A 23449-nucleotide genomic window follows, 5' to 3' on the forward strand; every position below is an offset into this window, starting at 1 on the left:
CTTTTTGGAAGTTCATGACCCATTTTGGTGCCTTGTTTCATATTAGATTAGTTTGGGGGAAGACATACAATTCTTTAACACAGTTTCCCTTTTCCTAACTGATTTATATATAGGCAAAGAAAAAGGATTATTTGAAATCATTAACATGGTGAGTTTATATGGTAGTAGTGCTTGCAGGCTGAAAATTGAGTTTTCCAAACCATGAATTTTGTCAGGAAAGGAAAAAAAAAATTAACTCCAGACAGCCCTGAAACAGACAACTTTCCAAATAGAGCGTCAGGACTTAGGAATGGTGGGTGAGGAGTGCTTAATGATGTCTGGCACCGAGTAGGCTCTTTATAAATAAATGTGTGTATTGACTAACTGTAACTACATGAACAAGGCAGGTCTGAAATATTATCTTGAAAATATATGTAGTAGAAATTCCAACTAAGTTGAAACAAAGCATTTCTTGTTCCTCATCTGTGAAACACTGACTCTTCTTTTCTGTGAGCCTAAAGGTGACCTCTTAGACGCCTCTCATGTACATACACTTTCATGTTTACATACACTATCAGATGATAAAGTACCACAGGGGGGGAAAAGCATATTGTCCTAAATGCACTATATAGATTGAAATGCCTCTGTTTGTGTATAAGTGCTGAAAATAAATCAGAGTAATATCTAGACAAAGCTACACTTTGATAGATGAAGAATCTGCACAGCCCCATGTTTATAGTATGATGAAGGCTACAATGCCAGGCAAGAAAAATGCATTTCGCAGGTAGGCCTAAATCTTTACACTGTTGTGATTTTTAACCGAACTGTCTCTTTCCATCATGGAGCAGCTTCATGACCATAAATACCGAGACCTACTGACAGTATAACTCATCCCTTAAAAACAGTTTGTTCTAAGTAGCTCAGACAGTTTTGCTTTGTTTTGTTTTGTTTTAAAAAAGGGCTTTACTTACCCCAGACAAGGACAATGTATCTCAGCGGAATGAAATACAGGATGACTGTGAACACACAGAGGGCAGCAATTGCCAGCCAGCTTAAGAATGGGACAGTCCAGTTGAATGTACTGAATGAAAAATTAACTCGTCAGCAATCAATACACTTTGCACTTCCAACCAAAGATGAAGAAAGTAATGGCCAGACTTCACATCTGTACAATGGGCCTAACTAGTCTCTACCACTTTCTATCCTGGGTAGAAACTAAGATATAGAGCAACCATAGAGAGTTGGGAATATGAACCCTGGCTTCAGCAATAGTTCAACCTCAAATAGAAACACAGGACTACTAAAACAGAGATAAGAATCTCTACAGCTGCTTATTGATTCCCACAATGACATTATTATCTGTTATATTGTAGTTTTATTTTATTAAATATTCTAATATATTTATATTACATATCGAATATAATAATTACATGGTGCTATGTTATGTTATATTATATTATATTACATTACTTGTGTTGCTTATATTAATTGTATTGTTGTTATACATTGTTATATATTATATTATGTTATGTTATATCATATCATATCATATCACATCATATCATATATCATATTATATAATGTTATGTTACGCTATTATATTATGTTATGTTGTTATATTATATCATATCATATCATATCATATTATATTATATGTTCTGGCCCAACTAGGGAGAGTTGCATTGCAGGCAGCATGTTTGATGTCTCTGGGCTTCAGTACATGAGGATTGGTTCTATATCCCCTACAGACCTTTGACCCTCATCTCACCACTGTCTCCTCCACCCACATCAGACTCACCTTATTCTTCACTTCTTCAACCAGAAATGTAAAGCAATATTTTCTAATGCTTGGTAATAATAAAATTTGCTTCTGGGTCTATCATTAGCTCTTTTACATTTCCCACACAAACATTTTGTTAACGTGTGTCCAGAGAAGTAAGATGTGTGAAGATAAGGACAAAATCCTTTGGCTTATAAAACATCCAGATTTCCCCTCAAACTGGGACTGCATTTCCTCCCTTAGTCAAGTTTCATAAATATAAATCAAGTCAATAAGAAAAGTGAGATGTTTAGTTTGTTCTAGCTTTGCAGAACTTCACCAACCTACAAAATGTTTTCCTCCTAAACATAAAGTTGATAAAGAAAATAAGCATATTTTATTGAAAAATCCTAAATTAGGTGGAAAGAAGACTAATGGACTTGTGCCTTCATACTTCTGCTTCACCATTGTGTAATATAAAGATTACTGAACTGAGAATTGTGAGCTCTGGTTTGTAGTCAATAGCTGGGTGACATTTCTTAAATCTCTAAAAGACTGGCAAGCCAGAGAATATCTAGAGGAGGGCACATCGTATCTCCAGATCACAGAGAATGAAGATCACTTGATGGAGCAGGAATATTTAATTTGAAGTAGAGAAGTCTTGGTAGGGGGCAGAGGAGAGGGAAGAACATAATGGCCTTCAATTATTTGAAGGGCTGTCACAGAGAAGAGGATTAAGACGAGGCAAAGTGGAAATGAGCTCAGGAGGTAACAGGTTGCTACTGATTAGACATTTTTAAGGAAATGCTAGATGACCATTTAATAAGGATTCTGTAAAGGGCTGATCAAGTCTGGGTCAGGTAAGCCAGTTTCTGAAATCCCTTCTAATTCCGTGATTCTGTGACTTCCCTACATTTGGGCTTCAGTTTCCTCATCTCTAAAATGAAAGGATAGTATAGGTCCTTCCAGATGCTGAGCAGCAAGATAAGGGATCAAAGCAACAACAATAACCAAAAAATAAGAATAAAAAGAATTTTTTTAAAAATAGCATCCCCTCACTGCCTTGCAAAGGAAATGGGAATAGATCCAAGGCTGAAATTTTAAAAATAAGGAGTTGCATCCAAATATGGAAAAGGAATAAAATCATTTTTTAAAGAAAATAGTGAGTTAAGGCAGAAGGGCAGGGGAAAAGTCAAAATGCCAAGTAGACTAAAGAGAAGGAAAGAAGAGAGAAAGAAACAGAAATGAGGCTGAAAAGTCCCTGTGATTTCTAAGGATTTGGCTCCCATGTAGTAGAGTAGCAGTTCCCTGGAAAATTACTGACAGCTTTCTCAGAGGAAGGGCATAAAGAATACAGATACGCTCTATGAAGCCCTTCAAGGGATGGTTACTCAGTTCTATTGTCATTTTCAGTTATATAATACTATCCTTTAAAGTATCTTAGCGGAGTTAAATTGCCAAAGGGGCATTAATATACTTTGCTGAGCCCTAAAACACAGCAAAGACAGAAAGGGCATCCAGCTTATTAAAAAAAAAAATCGTCATAGTCCCTCAACTCTGGACAGGCTGAAAAGTGGATTCTGACCCTTGGAGTATGAGTAGCTAGGAATGGCCAACCCATATGCCAAGGATTAGGTGAGTGGGAAGGCCACTAAAGCGTGTGTGGCAGCCATTTCTCAGGTTTCTCCCTAGATTATTTTTTTTTCTTCACATGATTCATTCTGGCAAAAGAGCCCCAAAGATTTATGTTGGATGCCTTGCCTCGAATAATTGGTATGGTCTGGCTGTTTTGTTTTTGTTTGTCTTTTTTCTTCGCTAGCAATTTTGACATCTTTCCAAAGTGAACATTATGTAACTGTCACTAGGTGTAGAATCACTTCTTTTCTCCTCCAGGGACACCTGCTCCTTTCCTTTCTCCTGCCTGGATCTGCACTGAACAGAAGGTTGAGGGTCTGCTTGCCTTCCTGTGGCTCTGCTCAGAGCTATCGATCACACTACCCCATGTGTGAGGACATGGACGATCCAATCTGGAGACCTCCTTCTGGGCTGTCCTAGCATGGGCTCTTTGAGGGATAAGAAGTAGCAAAAAGGCAGCCTCCACCAGGGTGACTACTGGGGGGGACAAAAGGTTTTGTTGTCCTTTTTTTATTCCAAGGTGTCTCTTCCCTGGAATGGAGAGAGAGAACGGAAAGATGGAGAAACAGAGGGATGGAGACAAGGAGATGGCAAGAGAAGGAGATGGACATACAGAAACGGGGTGCAGAGAAAGGAGGAGAAGGAAGCAAGCTAGAGAAGGGGGCATGAGCTATCCGGATTCATTTCCGGAGTGCAGAGATGATTACATCATGACGGTGGGTAAATGAGGAGACTGTGTCCACGAAGGGGCTTTGCTGTTTTGTGAAACTACTTTCAGGACAAACTGCTTTTACTGGTTTGGTCCCAGCGGAAGTGTCTCTTTTTAGTACCCCGTGGTTTCTTTGTGCAGAAACCATAATGTTGGCAAGGCTGGAAACACTGTCTTTTAGCTCGCACCATGGAAAGCTCTGCGAAGTCCAGATGTCCTCCACACTGCTCTCTAGCCAGGACGAGGCCTTTTTCTTCAAGTGGCCATGTACAGTTTCTGGCCAAACACCTGTTCCGTGGTGGCAGCTTCCCATCACTCAGAAATGGTAGATTTAAAATAATAATAATAATAAAACTTATTTCCTCTCTCTCAACTTTAAAGCAAATAATTCAAAGTCCTCTCAGACCCAGGGAAAGTACCTTAGTTAACATAAAAATGCACATAACCATAGAACCTTGTGTGTTTTAGAGTGTTGATATGTAGATTGGAAGGGAAGGTTCTTGGGGACAGGAATACCATCTGCATTATATAGGGAGAAGGCCTTGGAAATCTGAGAGTGAATGCTGGTTGGAAGTGAATTTGAGACTGCTGCAGTTAATGTGGCCCTTCCCCCCCCCCCAAAAAAAAAAGAAAATCAGCACCTATGAGTATATGGAAATGTTCAAGAAATTATTCCAAATATGTACTTGTATGTATATGTATTTGGAATAATTTGGAATATCTGGAATAGACATTATATTTGGAATTATTTATCTGTATATAAATAGATGTATATTTAACCCAGAAGTCTGGCTTACATTTTGAGTTCAAATAATTCACTTTCAACAAAGTCAATGTAATCCTAAAATCCCAAATCTGCTGGATATGAATAGTAAAGCTATGAGTAGATAAATGAAAAATGTAAGAAAATAAGTCCATCCACATAGCATCGTTGCTTAGAACAGGCCATTAGCAGGCATTATGGAGACTGGAATAAAATTTATGCTTAATATAGTTTTTTAACAAATGCTTTTAAAATCCATACTCCTTTTTAAAAAAAATATTTCCATAAAGAATATTTCAGTAAATTAAAACATTTGTAACAAAACCTAAGCTCACTAAAGAACTATCTTCATTTTTTCCCATTCTTTTAAGACTATAAAAAGTTTCCAAAATGGTATACATAATTGAAACAACAAAATAATGACATATTTCCTGCAGCTATGACATCCACTATTTAACTGGAGAGAACTTAAGACAAAGTTCCTTGTATCTATGGAATACCTGAATTCCTTAATTAGTAGGGTTTGGGGTTTTTTCCCATCATAATTTCGATTCTATTTAGGAACAAAGTGCTTTGGTTTTGAAATGTGCTAAACTTAAGGACAGTGTTATTTCTTACTTCAAAGTGGCAGCTATGGTTCCATTCCAACCAATATGAGTTAAATTTCAGAATGAAAATGACAGAACCTTCCTAAATCCCAGGGTTGGCAGAAAGCAAAGTAAATAATGATGAGACCAAGCAATAGATGGCCCAGAAGTTCCCTGCCAAGAAAACCACGTGACATTCTGCCCTCTAAGAAACAAATGGGAGTCCTCTCCCAAAGAAGGCCAGGTCCCAAGAGTCAGCAGCACTCACTTTTTTATCCTCTCTCCAAAGGATGCCACTTCATCAAGGATGTTCTGGACGCTGACACACACCTCTTGGATGGCATAGATTTTATTTATGAATCCTTTTTTTTCACTATCCTAAAACAAAATTAAAAAGAGAGATTCAGTGTCAAAGGTCAAGGGGAGGGACTTCTCTAGTGTCGATTTTTTTCATTGACCGTGTCATTTTCCTTTTGGAACTATAAATATGTAAAATATTATAACATACATTATATATAAAAACTATGTGGACAAGGCTCAAGTAGACATATAAATTCTACTAAAACAGAATTATCTATTAAAAATACAATATTCAGAAATAAAACAAACCTTCTAACCCTCTCATTTAATAGATTTGAAAACATCAAAAAAAGAGGGGAATGGGAAGGAGGACAAAAGGAAGTGACTTGCCCAAGGTGACAAACTGTAAATAGCAAAGCAGAGAACAAAGCTCAAATCCTCTGAATCTGTATGTTTTTTTCTATGATATACAACATGTAAATCCTAAATAGAGGTACAGGAAAGCATATGGCTTAGTTTAAGAGTGACTTTGAGCCATAAGACCTGGGTTCATCATCTGATTCTAACTTCCAAAAACATTCTGATTACAACAAAGGGCATCACAAACCTGAACTCCTCTTTCTTTAAACCAGCTCCTAGATGAACCACCAGACCCTTTCTATATCACTAATTCCCTGTCCCGTTCTTTAATCCCAGAAGTATACATTTTGATGTATCTTCAGAAAACTCAGCAGCAGGGAAAAAAAAGGAAAAATGGAAATGGGTTGTGAAAGGGAAACTTAGCACCTCAGGATGGGAAGCATATTTAAAGATTGTTACTCTTTCTTTTTTCAACAATTATCATCAATCTCAGAGCAGTCTCAGAGCAGAAAGGGCTAGGCAATGGGGATCAAGTGACTGGTCCAGGGCCATCCACCTAGGAAGTGTCTGAGAAAGATCATTACTCTTGAGATGACCTCTGGTGGAACACTTCTGAGCAATTCAGGTAAATTTAGCCTTTATCTGATTTGTAGCACAAGCTATTAAGAATCAGTTTACCACTTTTCAACTCTCTGTAATTCAAAAGTGAAAAGGCTTTATACTAAATTCAAGCCAGGTAAAAGTACCCTGGGAGCTTGGTAATTGACCTGGGGGCAAGGGAGGGATTGACTTTTGACTTTACCCACCAGAATCTGGGGAATTTGGAGAGGTGGACACCTCCAGAGTCCTTTGAAATGCAAATTGATCTTGACTGCCTCAAAAAACCTATTGTCCCACTGGGTGGATAGTTTATACTCTTTAGATAGTGAAGGTGTGGAGAGCTGGAGTGGTTGGTGTAAACCTCAAAATTCCTTAGACTTATAAATGTTGGAAATTTCACCATTGGGATATTTCATACTTGGAAAATTTCTTACTGATAGTCTATTGGAATGGGAACTCCATTGGCATGGGAGGTTCCTTCTCTTCCCTTCTTAAGATTACTTTAGGACAGAAACCCTTTGCTGAACAATGGAAAGGACTTTGACCTATGCTTGAGCATAGAACAGGAATTTCTTTGAGTCTTGATTGATTTTAGAATTGATACAATGGAGATACTTGGAATCAATCTCCTCCCTATTCAGTCCTAATAAGATTGAGTAAGGGCTGCAGCCTAGATCAAAATTTAATTATTCCAATCTCTACCATACTCAAGTTAACAGGATTTAGAAAGGGCTGGAACAAAGGAGTAAAGATTTAATCATTTGAAAAATATGACCTTCAACAGACATGTGCAAAAGCCAAAAACCTCTGGGCGGTCCTGGGTTAAGTGAGAGCCTCCATTGACAGGGAAATTGATGAAGAGTGATTGGTAGATGTGAGGACTGAGGGGAGGCAACTTGGATGGTGTCCTTAAAGATAGGAGGGTCTGGAGACTCGGGGGGAGAGGGTTGAGTTTGGAGCGGTGTGGTTCCTGGGCTCTGAGGAAGCTTGCTCTGAAGGAAGCTGAAGGTGGGGGCCTCTGAGACTGTTTCTCCATTTTGGACACGTGAGTGAAAGGGACTGATCTCTTTTCTTTGCCCCAGCTATCTAAGGGCTTGGGCCTTTTGGCCCAGCCTAAACAGAAGGGGTATTTAAGCCCTATTCCCTTCTCTCCCCTTTCTCTCTCTATATATATCTCTAATTCTTTTCTTGCTCCTATTGTAATTAAACTCCAAAAAAAGGCTGACGGCTGACTTGAGTTTTTCATTTAGGAATTACATAGCTGATTCCTTGGCGACCTTAAATTAATATATATCAGTCTTTTAAAGTGATTCCCTTGTAACATTGTGGCGACCACGAAGGGAGTCTAAAGAATCCTCTCAATAAAACTTTTTCCTTGCCTTTTTACTATACTGTTTCACCACTTAGTCCTTTTTTTTTTAACAAAAAACTTGGCTTAAAGACACAGCTGCTAGAACACGTGAGTATAAAAAACTTTTTCTCTTTTCTCCTTAAGTTAAATTGGAATCAGCAGTTTTTTCTTTTTCTTCCTTTTAATCTTAAGGGACAGCTGGGTAGCTCAGCGGATTGAGAGCCAGCCCTAGAGGCAGAAAGTCCTGGGTTCAAATCGGACCTCAGATACTTCCCAGCTGTGTGACTCTGATAGACAGAAAACAGCTGTTTTTAAATCTCAGCAACAGGACTCTAAAGTCCTGGCTGGAAGAACTGTTTCTAAATATCCTTTCCCTTAAGGAACAACTTCCTGCATTAAAAAAAAAAAAACCCTGTGGAAAGTTTGTTGCTTTGCCCTGCTCCCCACGTGTTTTGTGAAATTACAAAATATATATATAAAAATGGGTACTACATTCTTTGACAATTATATGGCAGCTGAAGAAGTAGGGGCATTGAGGAATGAAGGATACCTCCAAATTTTTATATTAATAGGTACTGTCATTTTTGTACTCCTCAATACTATATTTAGAGATGAAAAAATAAAAAATATTGAGGATAAAATAAAACAAAATGAGGATAAAATAAAACAAAATGAGGATAAAATAAAACAAAATGAGGATAAAATAAAACAAAATGAGGATAAAATAAAACAAAATGAGGATAAAATAGAAAATGTTGAGGATAAAATGAAAAAAAATGAGGATAAAATAGAAAATATTGAGGATAAAATAGAAAATATTGAGGATAAAATAGAAAAAATTGAGGATACAATAGAAAAAATTGAGGATAAAATAGGAAATATTGAGAATAAAATAGAAAAACTTGAGGATAAAATAGGAAATATTGAGAATAAAATAGGAAATATTGAGGATAAAATGGGAGATATGGAAGATAAAATAGGAAAAATTGAGGATAAAATGCAAGCCCAATTAGAAGATCTAAAAAGTTTCTTACAGGATCAATTGGCAAAAAACCACTCTACCAGAAACAGACCTGTTTCTGAACCTTTGAATGAGGAAATTTCCTTCCCTGAAATAGAGATGGAAAACACCTTCCCTATAGCCCAGTTAACAGACTGCTTCTCTCGTGTAGTGCAAATCTTGTCTGAATTTAATCCCCAAAACCCTTCCCCTGCAATCCCAGCTTCTCATGTTCCTTCTCCTACAGAAAACCAAATTCCAATGCAAGGGAGATCTTGTCCTCCTAGAGAAACCTGTCCTTGTCAAACTGACCCACAGGTGCAAAATCCAACTAGAGGCCTGTTTCCTCTAAGAGAAGTACCTGAAATAGGACGAAATGGGGATGTGGTGACTTTAAGACATAGGATACCGTTTACTCCCCAAGAAATAAATGAATTTACACGAAATATCCCCACATATGAACAAGATCCTTTTCTAGTAACAAAAAAGATGGGAGACATATTTTTTCAATATAATCCGTCTTACAAGGACGTTGAGAGCTTACTACAGGCTTTTTTAAGTGAACGTGAAAAAAATAAAATAATTGCTCATGTCAACAAAACCCGGGGGCGTAATGCAGCACATTGGCCATCTCAGGATCCCGAATGGGACTATAATAATCCTGAGGACTATCTACAACTATACCGTTGTAGAGAGGCCATCCTCACGGCCATGAAGGAATGTGCGGACAGTACAGATAAGTGGATGGAACTGGAAAAAATTAAGCAAAAGGAAAACGAAACACCCTCCAGATTTATGGACAGAATTATCGAGTTTGGGGACAGATACTTAGATTGGGACTTAAATAAAGAGAATAGTTTAAGACAAGTTAGAAGAATCTTTGTAAATAATTCTTGCAAAGTAATTAAAAATTATTTTAAAACACAATGCCCAAGATGGTCAGATATGGACCTTGAAGAATTGCGAAAAACAGCTATATATGTTTTTAAGGGAAACGAAGAAAAGGAGAAAGAGAATAATGATGACATGGAGGAAATGAAGAAAAAAATGAGATGTGTAATAGATAGGATAACTAAATTAGAAAGTGGGCATGATAATGAACCAACGACAATTGCCCCTCTCCAGAAATCCAATTATCAATCCATTACTTGCCACTTCTGTGAGAAGAAGGGCCACAAAATGATGGAATGTAGAACCTTTCTTAAGATGTTTGGAAGGAATACACAGTTTAATAATGGTTTTAGAAATAATAACTATAGAAATTATGATAATGGTTATAGAAACCAAAATTCTAGAAATTATAATAATGACTATGGAAATAACTATAATGAATATAGAAATAAGAGCTTTAGAAACCAGAATTATAGAAATAGGAATTGGGAATTTAATGACAATGCTCAAATTGAAGAAAATTTTAATGATAATACTCAACAATATATGAGAAATGGCGCTCGTCCAAAAATTACTCGAGGTACTAATGACCCTCAGAGAGGTGCCCTTCAGGGGGGTGCCCAAGGAATATCCCAAACACAATGATGGTGCCCGGGGGGGGCTGGGGCACAGGAATCAGAGGATACAACCTTTGATTTCCCAGACCCTGATGTCCTACTACCCGTTGTCCCTATCCACTGCCCTCCCCATACTAATGAACCCCATGTTACCTTAAAAGTGGGTAACACCTATTATGATTGTCTATTAGACACCGGAGCTTCCTGGTCTGTATTAAAGAGAACACCTGATTTACAATGTTATTCTATTGGCTCAGAGAATGTAATGGGAGTATCAGGAATAACCCAAAGAGTTAAAAGACTTCCTCCTAGAATGGTGTCTGTAGGACCCCTAGAGGTACAACACTCCTTCCTTTTGATGCCTGACTCCCCTTTAAATTTGCTGGGGAGGGACCTTCTATGCAAACTCAGAGCCACAATAACCTGCTCCCCAGATGGCTCATTATCATTAGAAGTACCAGAGGAATCTTTAAATTTACTCCCTGTACTTCTCTCTGAAAACCAGGAGGCAAAAGAACCTTCCATTTTTGAAATACCTAAAGATATACCGGAGTCTCTTTGGGCCACATCTTCTTCTGATGTAGACTTACTTAAATCTGCTGTTCCTGTGCAGATAAAAACTAAATCTAGCCCACCTCCTTCTATCCCTCAGTATCCCCTCTCAAAGGAGGCAATTGAGGGTATTACACCAGTTATTAACTCATTAATAGAACAGGGAATAATAATCCCTTGCAAATCTGAATACAACACGCCCATCCTGCCAATTAAAAAACCAAAAAAAGGACCCGATGGCAAGCACATCTATAGATTCGTACAGGATCTAAGGGCAGTGAATAATCATGTTATAAAGAGACACTCCATAGTTTCTAACATACATACTATTATTTCATCTATTCCTAGCACAGCTACATACTTTACAGTAGTAGACTTGTGTTCAGCTTTCTTTTCCATACCAATACATGAAAACTCCAGGCATATTTTTGCTTTCACCTGGAAGGGCTCACAATATACCTGGTGTCGGCTGCCACAGGGTTATGTCGAAAGTCCGAGCTTATTTGAGCAAATTTTGAGCCAAGACACAGACAATATAACATTTAAAAATAGCAAATTAATCAAATATGTAGATGATCTACTCTTGGCTTCAACAGATGCAGAAACATGTCAAGAAGATAGCAAACACCTTCTTTTGGAATTGCACAAAAGAGGACATAAAATCTCTAAGGATAAAGTTCAATGGTGTCTCCAAAAAGTAGAATATTTGGGATTCATCTTGACTGCGGGTGCTCGTTATATTTCTCCAAAACGAATTGAGAACATTCAAAAATTGAGTGCTCCTACCACTAAGAAACAGCTGAGAGCAATTTTAGGAGCAACAGGGTTTTGTAGACAATGGATTCCTTGCTATGGGGAAATCACTAAACCCCTTATAGCATTAACAAAGGATTCAGTTCCTGAACCCGTCAAATTAGAGCCTGAACACTTGTCAGCTCTAACAGATCTGAAAAAGGCTATCATGTCTGCCCCTGCTCTAGGCATCCCAGATTACAACAAGCCATTTACTTTATATGTGCATGAGCGAAGAGGAGTAGCCTCTGGTGTGTTAACTCAGACTTTGGGACCTTCTCAGCGCCCAATTGCTTATTATTCTGCCCAACTAGACCCAGTAGCAGCAGGAGCACCACCATGCCTTAGAGGAGTAGCTGCTACAGCCTTACTAGTAACAAAAACCGTTGATTTAGTATTGGGATGTCCATTAACAATAATGTGCCCACATGAGATTGAAGCATTATTGGTAAAACATAGAACACAGGCATTCTCGGATCAGAGAATTACAAGGTATGAAATAACCTTATTAAATAGTGAAAATATTACCTTGAAACGCTGTTCAACTCTTAACCCTGCCACCTTGCTTCCAGATTTACCTACTTCAGGAGAACCACTACATAACTGTGAAACATTAGTGTCCATGGCAGAAAAGCCTCGAGATAATCTCTTGGACACTCCCTTAGACAATGCAGATCTGATTTTATTTACCGATGGTTCCTCTTTTATGAGGGATGGCATACGTTACACTGGAGCTGCCGTAGTCTCAGAATTTGCCACTGAATGGTCAGCTTCACTACCTTCTAACATTAGCGCTCAAGGAGCAGAACTCATAGCTCTAAAACAAGCTTGTATAATTGCCAAGGATAAAAAGGCAACAATTTATACAGATTCTAGATATGCTTTCGGCATTTGTCACTCAGTCGGGATGCTATGGCTCCAAAGAGGATTTTTAACCTCAGCTGGAAAATCCATAGCTAATGCAGAAATTATTAATGAAGTTCTTTCTGCTCTCAAACTGCCTAAAGCCCTAGCTGTAGTTCATTGCTCTGCCCATACAGGTGGCTCTGACCCTGTCTCTAGAGGAAATGACCGAGCAGATGCCGCTGCAAAACTAGCAGCCATAGAAGGACCTGGATTAATTTTAACATTAACAACCACTGATAATTTAAATTTATCACTCTCCTATAATGAAAAGGAAGTGGAAAAATGGAAACAAAAATTTAAAGCAAAACAAATTAATGGAGTATGGGTGTCACCTGAAGGAAAACCCCTGCTCCCTAGAAGTTTCTATAACCAAATTTGCCAATCTATTCATAAAAATGGTCATTTTGGCACCCAGGGCATCGTGGACTCTGTCAAGAGAGTATGGATAGCCCCTGGTATAACTACTGTAGCCTCTAAAGTATGTTCAGCCTGCCCTATTTGCCAGGCATATAACCAACATGCATATCGTGGAAAAGCCTTTGGGGGACGTCCTCTGGCTTACACACCTTTTGAACACCTACAGATAGATTTCATAACAATGCCAAAGGCTGGACGTTATAAATTTTGTCTAGTAATTGTAGATCAACTAACCAGATGGCCGGAAGCATTTCCTACGACCCGAGCCACAGCAGATTTTGTTGCAAAGATACTTTTAAAAGAAATTATTCCTCGTTTTGGCCTACCAGCACGTATTGACTCCGATAGAGGGAGTCATTTTACCGATTCTGTCTTAAATCAAATATATTCTTGCTTGGGGATAACTCCAAAATTCCATGTTCCATATCACCCCCAGAGCTCAGGCCAAGTGGAGAGGATGAATAAAGAACTTAAGACTATGATTGGCAAATTATGCACTGAGACCCATTTAAAATGGCCTGAAATTCTCCCTCTGGCCCTATTTTATCTTAGAAGCAGGCCTAGAGGAGACTTACATGTTTCACCGTTTGAGATGCTTTTTGGACATCCGCCTATACAGGCTAAGCCTTTCTCCCCGGCTTATACATCGCTATTAGGGGGAGATATTACTATTGCTTCCTATATACAGGAGTTACAGCACAAACTACGTGAACTTCATGAATCCGGAGCTGCAGTACAAGCTGGACCATTAGACTTTTCTCTGCATGACCTGAACCCAGGAGATAAAGTTTATATCAAGAATTTCAAGCGAACTGGAGCAACTGAACCTTCATGGGAAGGACCATTCCAAATATTATTAACTACTCCAACATCTATAAAGATTGGAGAAAGAGACTCTTGGATTCACTGCTCACATGTGAAGAAAGCATCTTCTGCTGAGACTGATTGACTCTATCCTATTATATGAATTGTGACTCTATCTTATCATATGAATTGGAGATAATAATCCATAGACAAATGGATATTTTTTTTTCAAGAATATATTGAATTACTGATTTTTTTTCTTATTTTTTTCTTATTTCTTTTCTTTTATTTTTTTATCAGAATATTTGATTTTTTCTCATTTTTTGTACTGAAGGTACACATAATTAATACTAATATTATTTTTTCCCTGCAGTAATACAAGTTAATATATATACTCTTGCTATAATATCAATATATGCCTAAAAGCTTTAAACTATGGGAACCTGCCATTTATTGATAAAATATTATAGAACTGTGATTAATGTTTGTGTCTGATTCCAGGAAAAGGGATAAAAACAAGGAGCACAGACTAAACCTGAATAGTGCCAATAGAGCACACTAGAAATATTAAAGTGAGACTCGAGGTTGCGACGCTTAACTTATGTTTAAGTCGTAGGACTTCCTTGTATCTACACTCTTTTCAAAATACTCAAACAAGTACAAAGCTTGACTATCATGCTGGCTCCCTATATCCCTGAGGAAAAAATCAGACAAGGGAATGACATTTCCCCATCAAAATAGAATTCTAATTCTTTTCTTCTTATATTATGGCAACTTCCTGTAGTCTTGGCTACAAATGGCTAAATGAAATATTACTGCATTCTGTCCTACATACTTGTGAGATAGAAATTACTTTAAACTGGACCTATACAAGGTCTATTTTGAATTTTTCTTATGTTTTTGATTATTTTTCTATTCTTTTGATAATTGACACATACACCCCCATAACTGAACATTGCATTCTGAGCTAAACTTGATATATTTTTTTTAAATACTTACTTCAGGGGGGATTGTATTTTAATTTAAAATCTAAGAATTTTTGAATTTTTTTTGTTTGAGATTTTATTTTTATAAAAATCCAAGACTTTTGTTTAAGATTTTACTTTTATAAAAAATTCAAAGATTTTGATTTTGTTCAAGAAAAGATCTTCAAGAAAGAAGCTTGAAACTTTTATATCCAGAGAATGAACTGTTGCAGAAAGATGCCAAAAACCTACACTTCATCAAGAAGATTAAGAATGAACTTTCGATGTGATTGATTGGACTGAACTTTTGATTGAACATTTATTGTAACATTTATGCCAAAAGGGACTGCCCCTAATTTGGCTTTCTGTCAATGCGCCTAGCAAACATTGGTTTTGCTTTCTTTTCTTTTCTATTTCCTCTCTCACTATTCTAATTTCTCCTAGAAAATTGAATATTTCTTTAGTTAGAAGTGAATTTAGAACTACAAAATGATTATGTTAAATGATCAATGGGGAGACTAGTCTCCCAATGATCATCAGGGGGGATTGTAAACCTCAAAATTCCTTAGACTTATAAATGTTGGAAATTTCACCATTGGGATATTTCATACTTGGAAAATTTCTTACTGATAGTCTATTGGAATGGGAACTCCATTGGCATGGGAGGTTCCTTCTCTTCCCTTCTTAAGATTACTTTAGGACAGAAACCCTTTGCTGAACAATGGAAAGGACTTTGACCTATGCTTGAGCATAGAACAGGAATTTCTTTGAGTCTTGATTGATTTTAGAATTGATACAATGGAGATACTTGGAATCAATCTCCTCCCTATTCAGTCCTAATAAGATTGAGTAAGGGCTGCAGCCTAGATCAAAATTTAATTATTCCAATCTCTACCATACTCAAGTTAACAGGATTTAGAAAGGGCTGGAACAAAGGAGTAAAGATTTAATCATTTGAAAAATATGACCTTCAACAGACATGTGCAAAAGCCAAAAACCTCTGGGCGGTCCTGGGTTAAGTGAGAGCCTCCATTGACAGGGAAATTGATGAAGAGTGATTGGTAGATGTGAGGACTGAGGGGAGGCAACTTGGATGGTGTCCTTAAAGATAGGAGGGTCTGGAGACTCGGGGGGAGAGGGTTGAGTTTGGAGCGGTGTGGTTCCTGGGCTCTGAGGAAGCTTGCTCTGAAGGAAGCTGAAGGTGGGGGCCTCTGAGACTGTTTCTCCATTTTGGACACGTGAGTGAAAGGGACTGATCTCTTTTCTTTGCCCCAGCTATCTAAGGGCTTGGGCCTTTTGGCCCAGCCTAAACAGAAGGGGTATTTAAGCCCTATTCCCTTCTCTCCCCTTTCTCTCTCTATATATATCTCTAATTCTTTTCTTGCTCCTATTGTAATTAAACTCCAAAAAAAGGCTGACGGCTGACTTGAGTTTTTCATTTAGGAATTACATAGCTGATTCCTTGGCGACCTTAAATTAATATATATCAGTCTTTTAAAGTGATTCCCTTGTAACATTGGTAAACTGTGGGGTTTCTCCAGTTAGAAAAAGAAGGTGAAGAGAATTAAAGAGGCCTTTCTTGTTTCCTGCTCAAAGTGGGGTCAGGGGGGAGATTAAAATGGGTATGATGAGCAAAAATCCACCTGGGGTGTACAGAAAACAAACTCCATGGGAACAGCAATTTTTGAGAGTTAGAGAGAATGGGGGACCTCCCCAACTTAAGGAGAAAAATAGATATTTTATATTTCATGAAAGACCAGAGGTTACCAATTCCTGTAGATTTGAACTCTTCTTTTTTGATATTTGCCTCTTATTTTTTATTTTTACTCTCCCCACCCCAACCCAGTATCCATCAGTTTCCCCATTATTTAAAAACCTATGTGCTTAATACAGCAGGAATCTCTGTTCCTTCAGGAAGATCTTGGAGAGAGGACTCCCTTTTGGAGTCTAAGGAAAGAAGCAGGTCCAGCCCTTGGGACTCTGGGAAGGGAAGCTGGGCCAGGGGAAACAATAAGGCTTGGATTGAAGTTCAGGCCTCTGCAGGAAGGAAGGAACTGTTAGAGTTCTTCCAACCATTTGAAATTCTTCTTAGGAATCTAGTACCACCCAAATTTGCCCAGCTGGCTTTGTGGAAACCATCCAACTCAGCTTCCATGACAGTGTGAATGTCTACGGAAATGTAGATCCAATTTCATTAATTTGACTTCCTTTGAACACTTGGACATTGTGCCAGAATGCTTGAGACCTCCTCATGTGTCAGGAGATTCTTACTGGAAGGAGCTGGGGAACTCAAAAAAATAATAATGCTGCCACCACATTTACATGCTGACTTCCTATCCATTTGAGAGGCTCCCTGAGCATTTTACATTGGAAACACTTAGCCCAATTGGACTTCAGCCACCTCAAAATAAAGAGCATGTATAGAGGCAACTGGCATGCTCTCCGCCTCTGAGGTGAAATCACTGTGACCAATGACATGGGAGTTAATTTATAAGCAGACCCAGTCTAGTCATACTGAAATTAAATTTTGAAAGGAGGCCTCAAACATATTATTCATCTCACTTATGCCCAGATGGAGTGTCTGCCACTGAGGGTGGATGCCTTCCATAAAACTTCTCACTAACAGTAAGGTAAGCAAATATCACCTATCCCATGTAACTCTCTTCAGAAATCACACGCCAATTCAAACATGGGTGCCTCAATTTCTCATCTTTTTTCCTCTTCCAGTTAAAACACAAAAATGTTTAACTCAATTACATAATTATGTTCTTTAGAATAAAAACAACTAGAGGCGACTTCCTGTACACTTCATAACATATTCTGGGCCAATAAACACCTTGGCCTCTGGCCCTTGCTTTCTTGAATTCAGGCTAAGCTTAATCATGTGTATAGAATGAAGTATCTCCATGAGTTTTCTTTGAAGAAGGAATCAAAATTGGGGCTAAAGCATAACATTTATAAACCAAAAGAAATTTCCTAATAAGGTATAGTTTTGTCTTTTTTGTTATACTTGGCCCTCTTACTTCTAAGGTTTAGGAGAGCAAAACAACCCCTATCTATGGTGGCCTGGCTTTCTTGGAAGAGACTCTCCAACAGAGATTAGGAAAAGCATCTTCAAAGGTTTTAGGAAATCTTATTTTTGAGAAAACACCTCCCCTTTCTTTATTCCTTTGAAGGGTTAGGGCTATAGAGGGGTATATAGAGTCAACAGTATGGGGCAGCACAAAATGGCAATTTAAAAATTTTTGACTTTGCTATATTTGTTTTATTTCTATTTTTCTTTTAAAAACAAAACTCTTTGATATAAAAGATGATTCATTAGGAGGGGAGACGAGGTGGTGGAAGATTAGGAAAGATAAAGACAAAAAATATCAATAAAAATTTAAAAATCAAAACTCATTTCAAGTGGGGTCTGTTCTTCCTTATGCCTATCATTAGCCACATCCCAAAACACATTACTGTCCATTGTGCCAAACCATTGACAAAGGAAATAAAATTTGGGAGGTTCAATTCAATGACAGAATGCAAGAAACATTATGGAAACTATCATTTTAGAAGCCATTCATTCACATTCTATATGGGGCCTTGGCTAACTGAAAGTCCTCTTAAAAATTCATTATAAAGACCATTTTTAACAAACACTTCAAAATCTCAGGGTTAACAAGTAAACTAACCTCTCTGATAATCAATTGATGTTGTTGGGATTTTTTTTCTTCTTACTCTTAATTTCTTTTAAGTGTTGTCTCCAAAGCAAGAAGATGCTCTGCAGTGTTAGCAAACCTTTGAAAAGCAAATGCTTTGGAATAGAAATTTTATATTAAAATCTCTTTTATCATAAACTGCCTCCCTCCACTGTGGTCTCCAATGAATGAAGTAATTACTCTTTATATACAGTATATGACCCAAAACAGCAATGGGTAATGGAATTGCTCTGTGTTGCATTCCAATATTTCATACTTTTTTTTCCTCTAATGTTCAATACTTTATTAGTAGAGAATAAATTGGTACATTTCTTTTATTGTCGTTTTTGATTTCCTTTATAAACCAGCTTGGATGAAGGAAATATCATATAGTATTTAATCATCCAAAGGTTCAGTAGTGACACTACTTTAAAAATGCATTATTAAAGTTTCTTTTGAAGATGTTAAAAAAATTACCCATAAAAGACAGCCAGGGGCTATAAATCAGGGAGCATGTGAGATTTATATTGCAAAACCATTTCTAATGATTCAGTGTAATTTTTAAGCAATCTTTTTGTATTTATTAGATTTTTAACTTGCCTACAAAACACCAAAAACAACAGCAAGGCAGTACCAAGGAGTCTTCCTCACATCTGTCTGTGCTGTAGTATGATACTTATGTTTCAAACAAATAATGCCAAATTCTCCAAGGGCTTAAATTGTTCCTTAGTGGCTAAAACTTTCTGGAAAAAAATACATTTCATTCTTTCAGGTCAGCAGGGTATCAGTCCATTCACAGAGGCAATAACTTAAAAAAAAAAGTATCATAATGACCTGAGAGAGTCAAGGTGTCTATTTTGCAAGGTTGAAATAACAAATATCATTAGCTTTCAACCAAGAGATGGAATTTTGGGGGTGAACTAAGCATGTGATTCCATTTGCATAGCTCCCCAATGAGGAAAGTCTCTCCAATAGCTGCTCTGCACTTTATAGTCTTAGAGAGAGAACTTGGACAAGCCTCAATCCCCAGTTAACAAACTCAAGTATGCTTGAGAAGCAGGACTTGATCTTAGGGCTTACCAATTTCAAGGCCAGCTCTGTAGCCACCAAGCCTTTCTAAGATATTCATCAATCTGATATTCTGAATGGAAGCAGAACCCAAACTAATAGGTTTCTGGTGTGCTTACATTCTGACTGACATCCCATCAAATTTTTTCTTGGTAAGAACATTGGTTGGTTTCCTTCTGTAATGGCACAGCTATGGCTGTTGAGTAGCTTAGTAGCTGCAAAAGTCTAAACTGCTCTGACAGTCCTTCCAAACCAATCTTTAAAAATCACCTCGAAATGACAGAAGTCAAAAACAAACACCAAGAATGGGTGAGGTGGCTCTCCCACTCAACACAGCTTGAAAGGTAGGCAGAGAAAGTTGATTTTCACTGGATAAGAGGGAACTCAAAACACGTATTTGAGAGACAAACTTATCTTGGTACTGTAACCTGGAAGTTTTCATGCTTTTATCTCTGGAACTTCCCATCTAGGGTTAGCTCATCTGAAGAGTCACTGTCTCCACTAGCCCATTATGTCAGGCAGGCCATATTCAAGCTTTACTTCACTTACTACTTCCCAACCATATTCTCAAGGATTTCTTTTCTATGATTTATACTGTCCCCTCCAGTTCTGAAGTTGTGATCAAATAAATTCTGCCTTAGTTGATGGGAGGGTGTCAATCCACTTCCCTGAGACCCTTTTCTCCATCCTCTCCCCCAATTTTCCACATGCCTCTCCTCTTCCAACATTCCTCTACAAGGATTGTTTTCCCCAAAATAAGAACATGAACTCCTTGAGAGCAGGAACTGTCTTTGCTTTTTCTATCCATCCTTAGCACGGTGCTTAGCACATATTTAACGTTTGTCCAGGCATTCATCTTGTCCCTAACATTTCCTCCTTTTAAGGTTTTGATTCCCAAAGAGAGACTAGAGCAGTAATGGTAAACGTTTTGGAGACTGAGTGCCCAAACTGCAACCCTCATGTCACATGTGAGTTTCACCCCTACCCCAGACAGGAGAGGGAGAAAGTGCTCCCATTGGGCTGCTGGGCTGAGGGGCTGGTGATGGGAGAAATGTGTTCAAGTGTATGTGGAGAGGAGGAGGGGAGCAGCCTCCTCCTGCACATGTGCCATAGGTCTGCCAACACAATAATAGAAGGAGGTAGAGGAAGAACAGACACTTGTATGTAAATGAGGCATGACTCATGCATCTATGTGAAGAAGAATTCCTTAATTTCAAGAAAAAATTTTGCTATCAATAATTGTGTTTAGTGCTGATCTTGCCCTTCATCTTGCCCAAAAGTCCAACAGGCAGTTGGAGAAATACTGTTTCATCTTGTTTTCCTGAAGTAAAAATATTATAGGAAAAAATGGTAAAGTTTGTGTTCTTTAAAGCTCTTTCTCTTAACAAATAGACCTCTGAAAGATTTACTTTCAGATGAGGGTTTTTGGTGCATTTTCTTTCAGTTAAGTCACTCAGAATTACACAAACCATTTTTGTAACTTGAAAGCATATAACTGGCAAGAGAAAGCAATTCCTAACACTTCAAAGCATGTGAATTATAATGAAGGCTACTCTACATCTACCCGCCTTAGAAATTCTCTAAGCCTCATTGAAAATTGTAGAGATACAGAGAATTTGATACTCTGTCAGCAGTTCCTGGCTTTGTTTTAACAGAATGTAAGCTTTCAGATATAACATGCTTTCCACCAAAAAACAAACAACAACAACAACAAAAGCTAGCAAAGGAGCATAACTTGGTATCTATCTTCACTTTAACTCTTTTTCTACTGTTGGGTGAAGAGACATATTTTCAGTCACAGCCAATAGAGAAGTTGTGTTGTTTGACTATGCATATTTGTTTCAAGGAATTTGTCAGCCCCCTCCTTTTCTTTTAAGTAGGGACAGGTTGGGGAGTTGGGATAGAAAGATAATCAATTTTTGTTCATAAAAAAATTAAACTGAATCTTAAAAAAGCTTTGGATATAGAGGTGGAATTGCCAAATTAGTTTCCTAATTTGCTAACAAACACTGCCATTTTGTAGGCCCTGTGTTTCTAATCATCTAAATATGGCTGCTTGATCATGTGCCAACATCCAATGTAAGCAATTTGAGTTTTACTGTACAGATAACGGCAATGAGTCTAAAGGATTTATGAGGAAATGACATTCCACAGCATCACTCCTTGAAATACTCTTCCAACCCAGGGACAGAGGTAAAATTGGATCACAGCCCAGAAAGCAATGACAATGTTTTCTCCTCCTTCACACTGGAAACATTGCTGTGGAATCTTAAATTTGAAATACAGGTGTTTCTCACAGACAGGGCCTCAAATAAGTGAAAAGCTAGCCACACAGCTTTGACTAACCATGAAATCCTGGGCTGACTATTAACTCATTGCTAGCTTTCTTGGTTCACTGTCCTTTCTGAGGTCAGCTTTAAGTCCTGAAAATCTAAAAATTAAAAAAAAAATACAGAAACACAGTCTTGGGAGACAACATAGTGGAGTGGATAAAGTGGCCTCCAAACAAGTAGACATAGGTTTGAATCTAGTTTCTGGCACAAACTCTGTCACTCCAGGCAAGTCACTAGGCACCTCACAAAGGCCTGTTAAATGAGAGGTACAGACCAGAAAAAGAAATATGGTCTCCTCTAAGGCCTTCAAGAATTCATTAAGATAACAAAGAGCTAATAAGATCAACAATGCTTACAATATAATTGGGATATTCTGTTTCCCTTTAAATGGCCTTTGGTTTACAGAGAATGTTTTACTTCTATTTACCTGATTTTTGTTGTTGTTGTTTAGGAAATTCTGACATCCTAATAAGAATTCCCAATGTATGAAAATCTTTTATGCAAGCTCAGTTTTGCTTCAGATGACTTAGTATTAACTTGTCAGTTTCTATTTTAGAGAATGATGGTAGATTCTTTATAATGTTACAGACAAGATCTTTTTTTCCCCCTTTTGCTGACATGGCAAATGTTTTGTGCAGATTGAGCATTTACCTGATCTTAGTTTTTTTTTTTTCCCTCCAGTGTGACTTAGGTCTATACTTTTCAAATTTTTTTTTTAAATGGACATTTTCAATCTTTTATTGATAATGTAACATAAATGGGATGTGTTACCATTAACTATTTACCCGTAGCTTTATAAGAAAACTGTAAATATAAAGAGAGAGACATTTTATTGGGCAAGCAGAGTGAGGTATAGGTTTATTTTTTAAGTAATGCACTTCCCAGAAAAGTAGGAACCAGGAAAGAGATGACATCTCATTGGAGGAAAGGGACAGAGAAATTCGGAGGTATGTGTGACCTTGGAGCCTCTGATACAGGAAACAAAAACCACAGGAGAAAAAATAGTTTTCTATCAATTTCAACTAGTCTCCTGGTATCTGATAGCTAAAGTGGAAACAACACATTTTTTAAAAAGGTAAGAGCAAGACATTCAAATAAATGAATTTTATTTGGGTAAGGCATGACTCATGCATATAGGTGTCAGAGAAGGTTCTTGAATCTCAGGTTCTCTTTAGGCAAGAGAAGGAATAAAACTCCATATGGGGCTACCCATCAATAAATTGGCTGAAAAAATGGCATATGGAATAGTATTGAAATGCTATTATAAGTTAATGATAAATAGTAGATGGAATTTATTTCTTGTTGCTGAAATTTGTTGGTAATTAGCTCACGGTTTATATGAATTTATTTTGTATCATGTAACTTTGCTAAAATTCTTAAT

The 23449-nt window shown here is 37.6% G+C and overlaps 1 protein-coding gene across 11 annotated transcripts in view; it reads right to left on the reverse strand.

The window, feature by feature from the left end:
• Positions 1 to 23449, reverse strand: part of MCTP1 (multiple C2 and transmembrane domain containing 1) — a 774261-nt gene that overhangs the window by 11254 nt on the left and 739558 nt on the right. For all 11 annotated transcript variants that reach the window (XM_056820811.1, XM_056820808.1, XM_056820812.1 and 8 more), the window contains 2 exons: positions 5701 to 5810; positions 951 to 1060 (listed from right to left, as the gene is read on the reverse strand). In XM_056820811.1, the coding sequence (XP_056676789.1) occupies positions 951 to 1060; positions 5701 to 5810 (220 nt within the window). The remainder of the gene's footprint in view (positions 1 to 950; positions 1061 to 5700; positions 5811 to 23449) is intronic.

This window comes from Monodelphis domestica, chromosome 3, assembly GCF_027887165.1.
Source record: "Monodelphis domestica isolate mMonDom1 chromosome 3, mMonDom1.pri, whole genome shotgun sequence".
Taxonomy (NCBI): Eukaryota; Metazoa; Chordata; class Mammalia; order Didelphimorphia; family Didelphidae; genus Monodelphis; species Monodelphis domestica.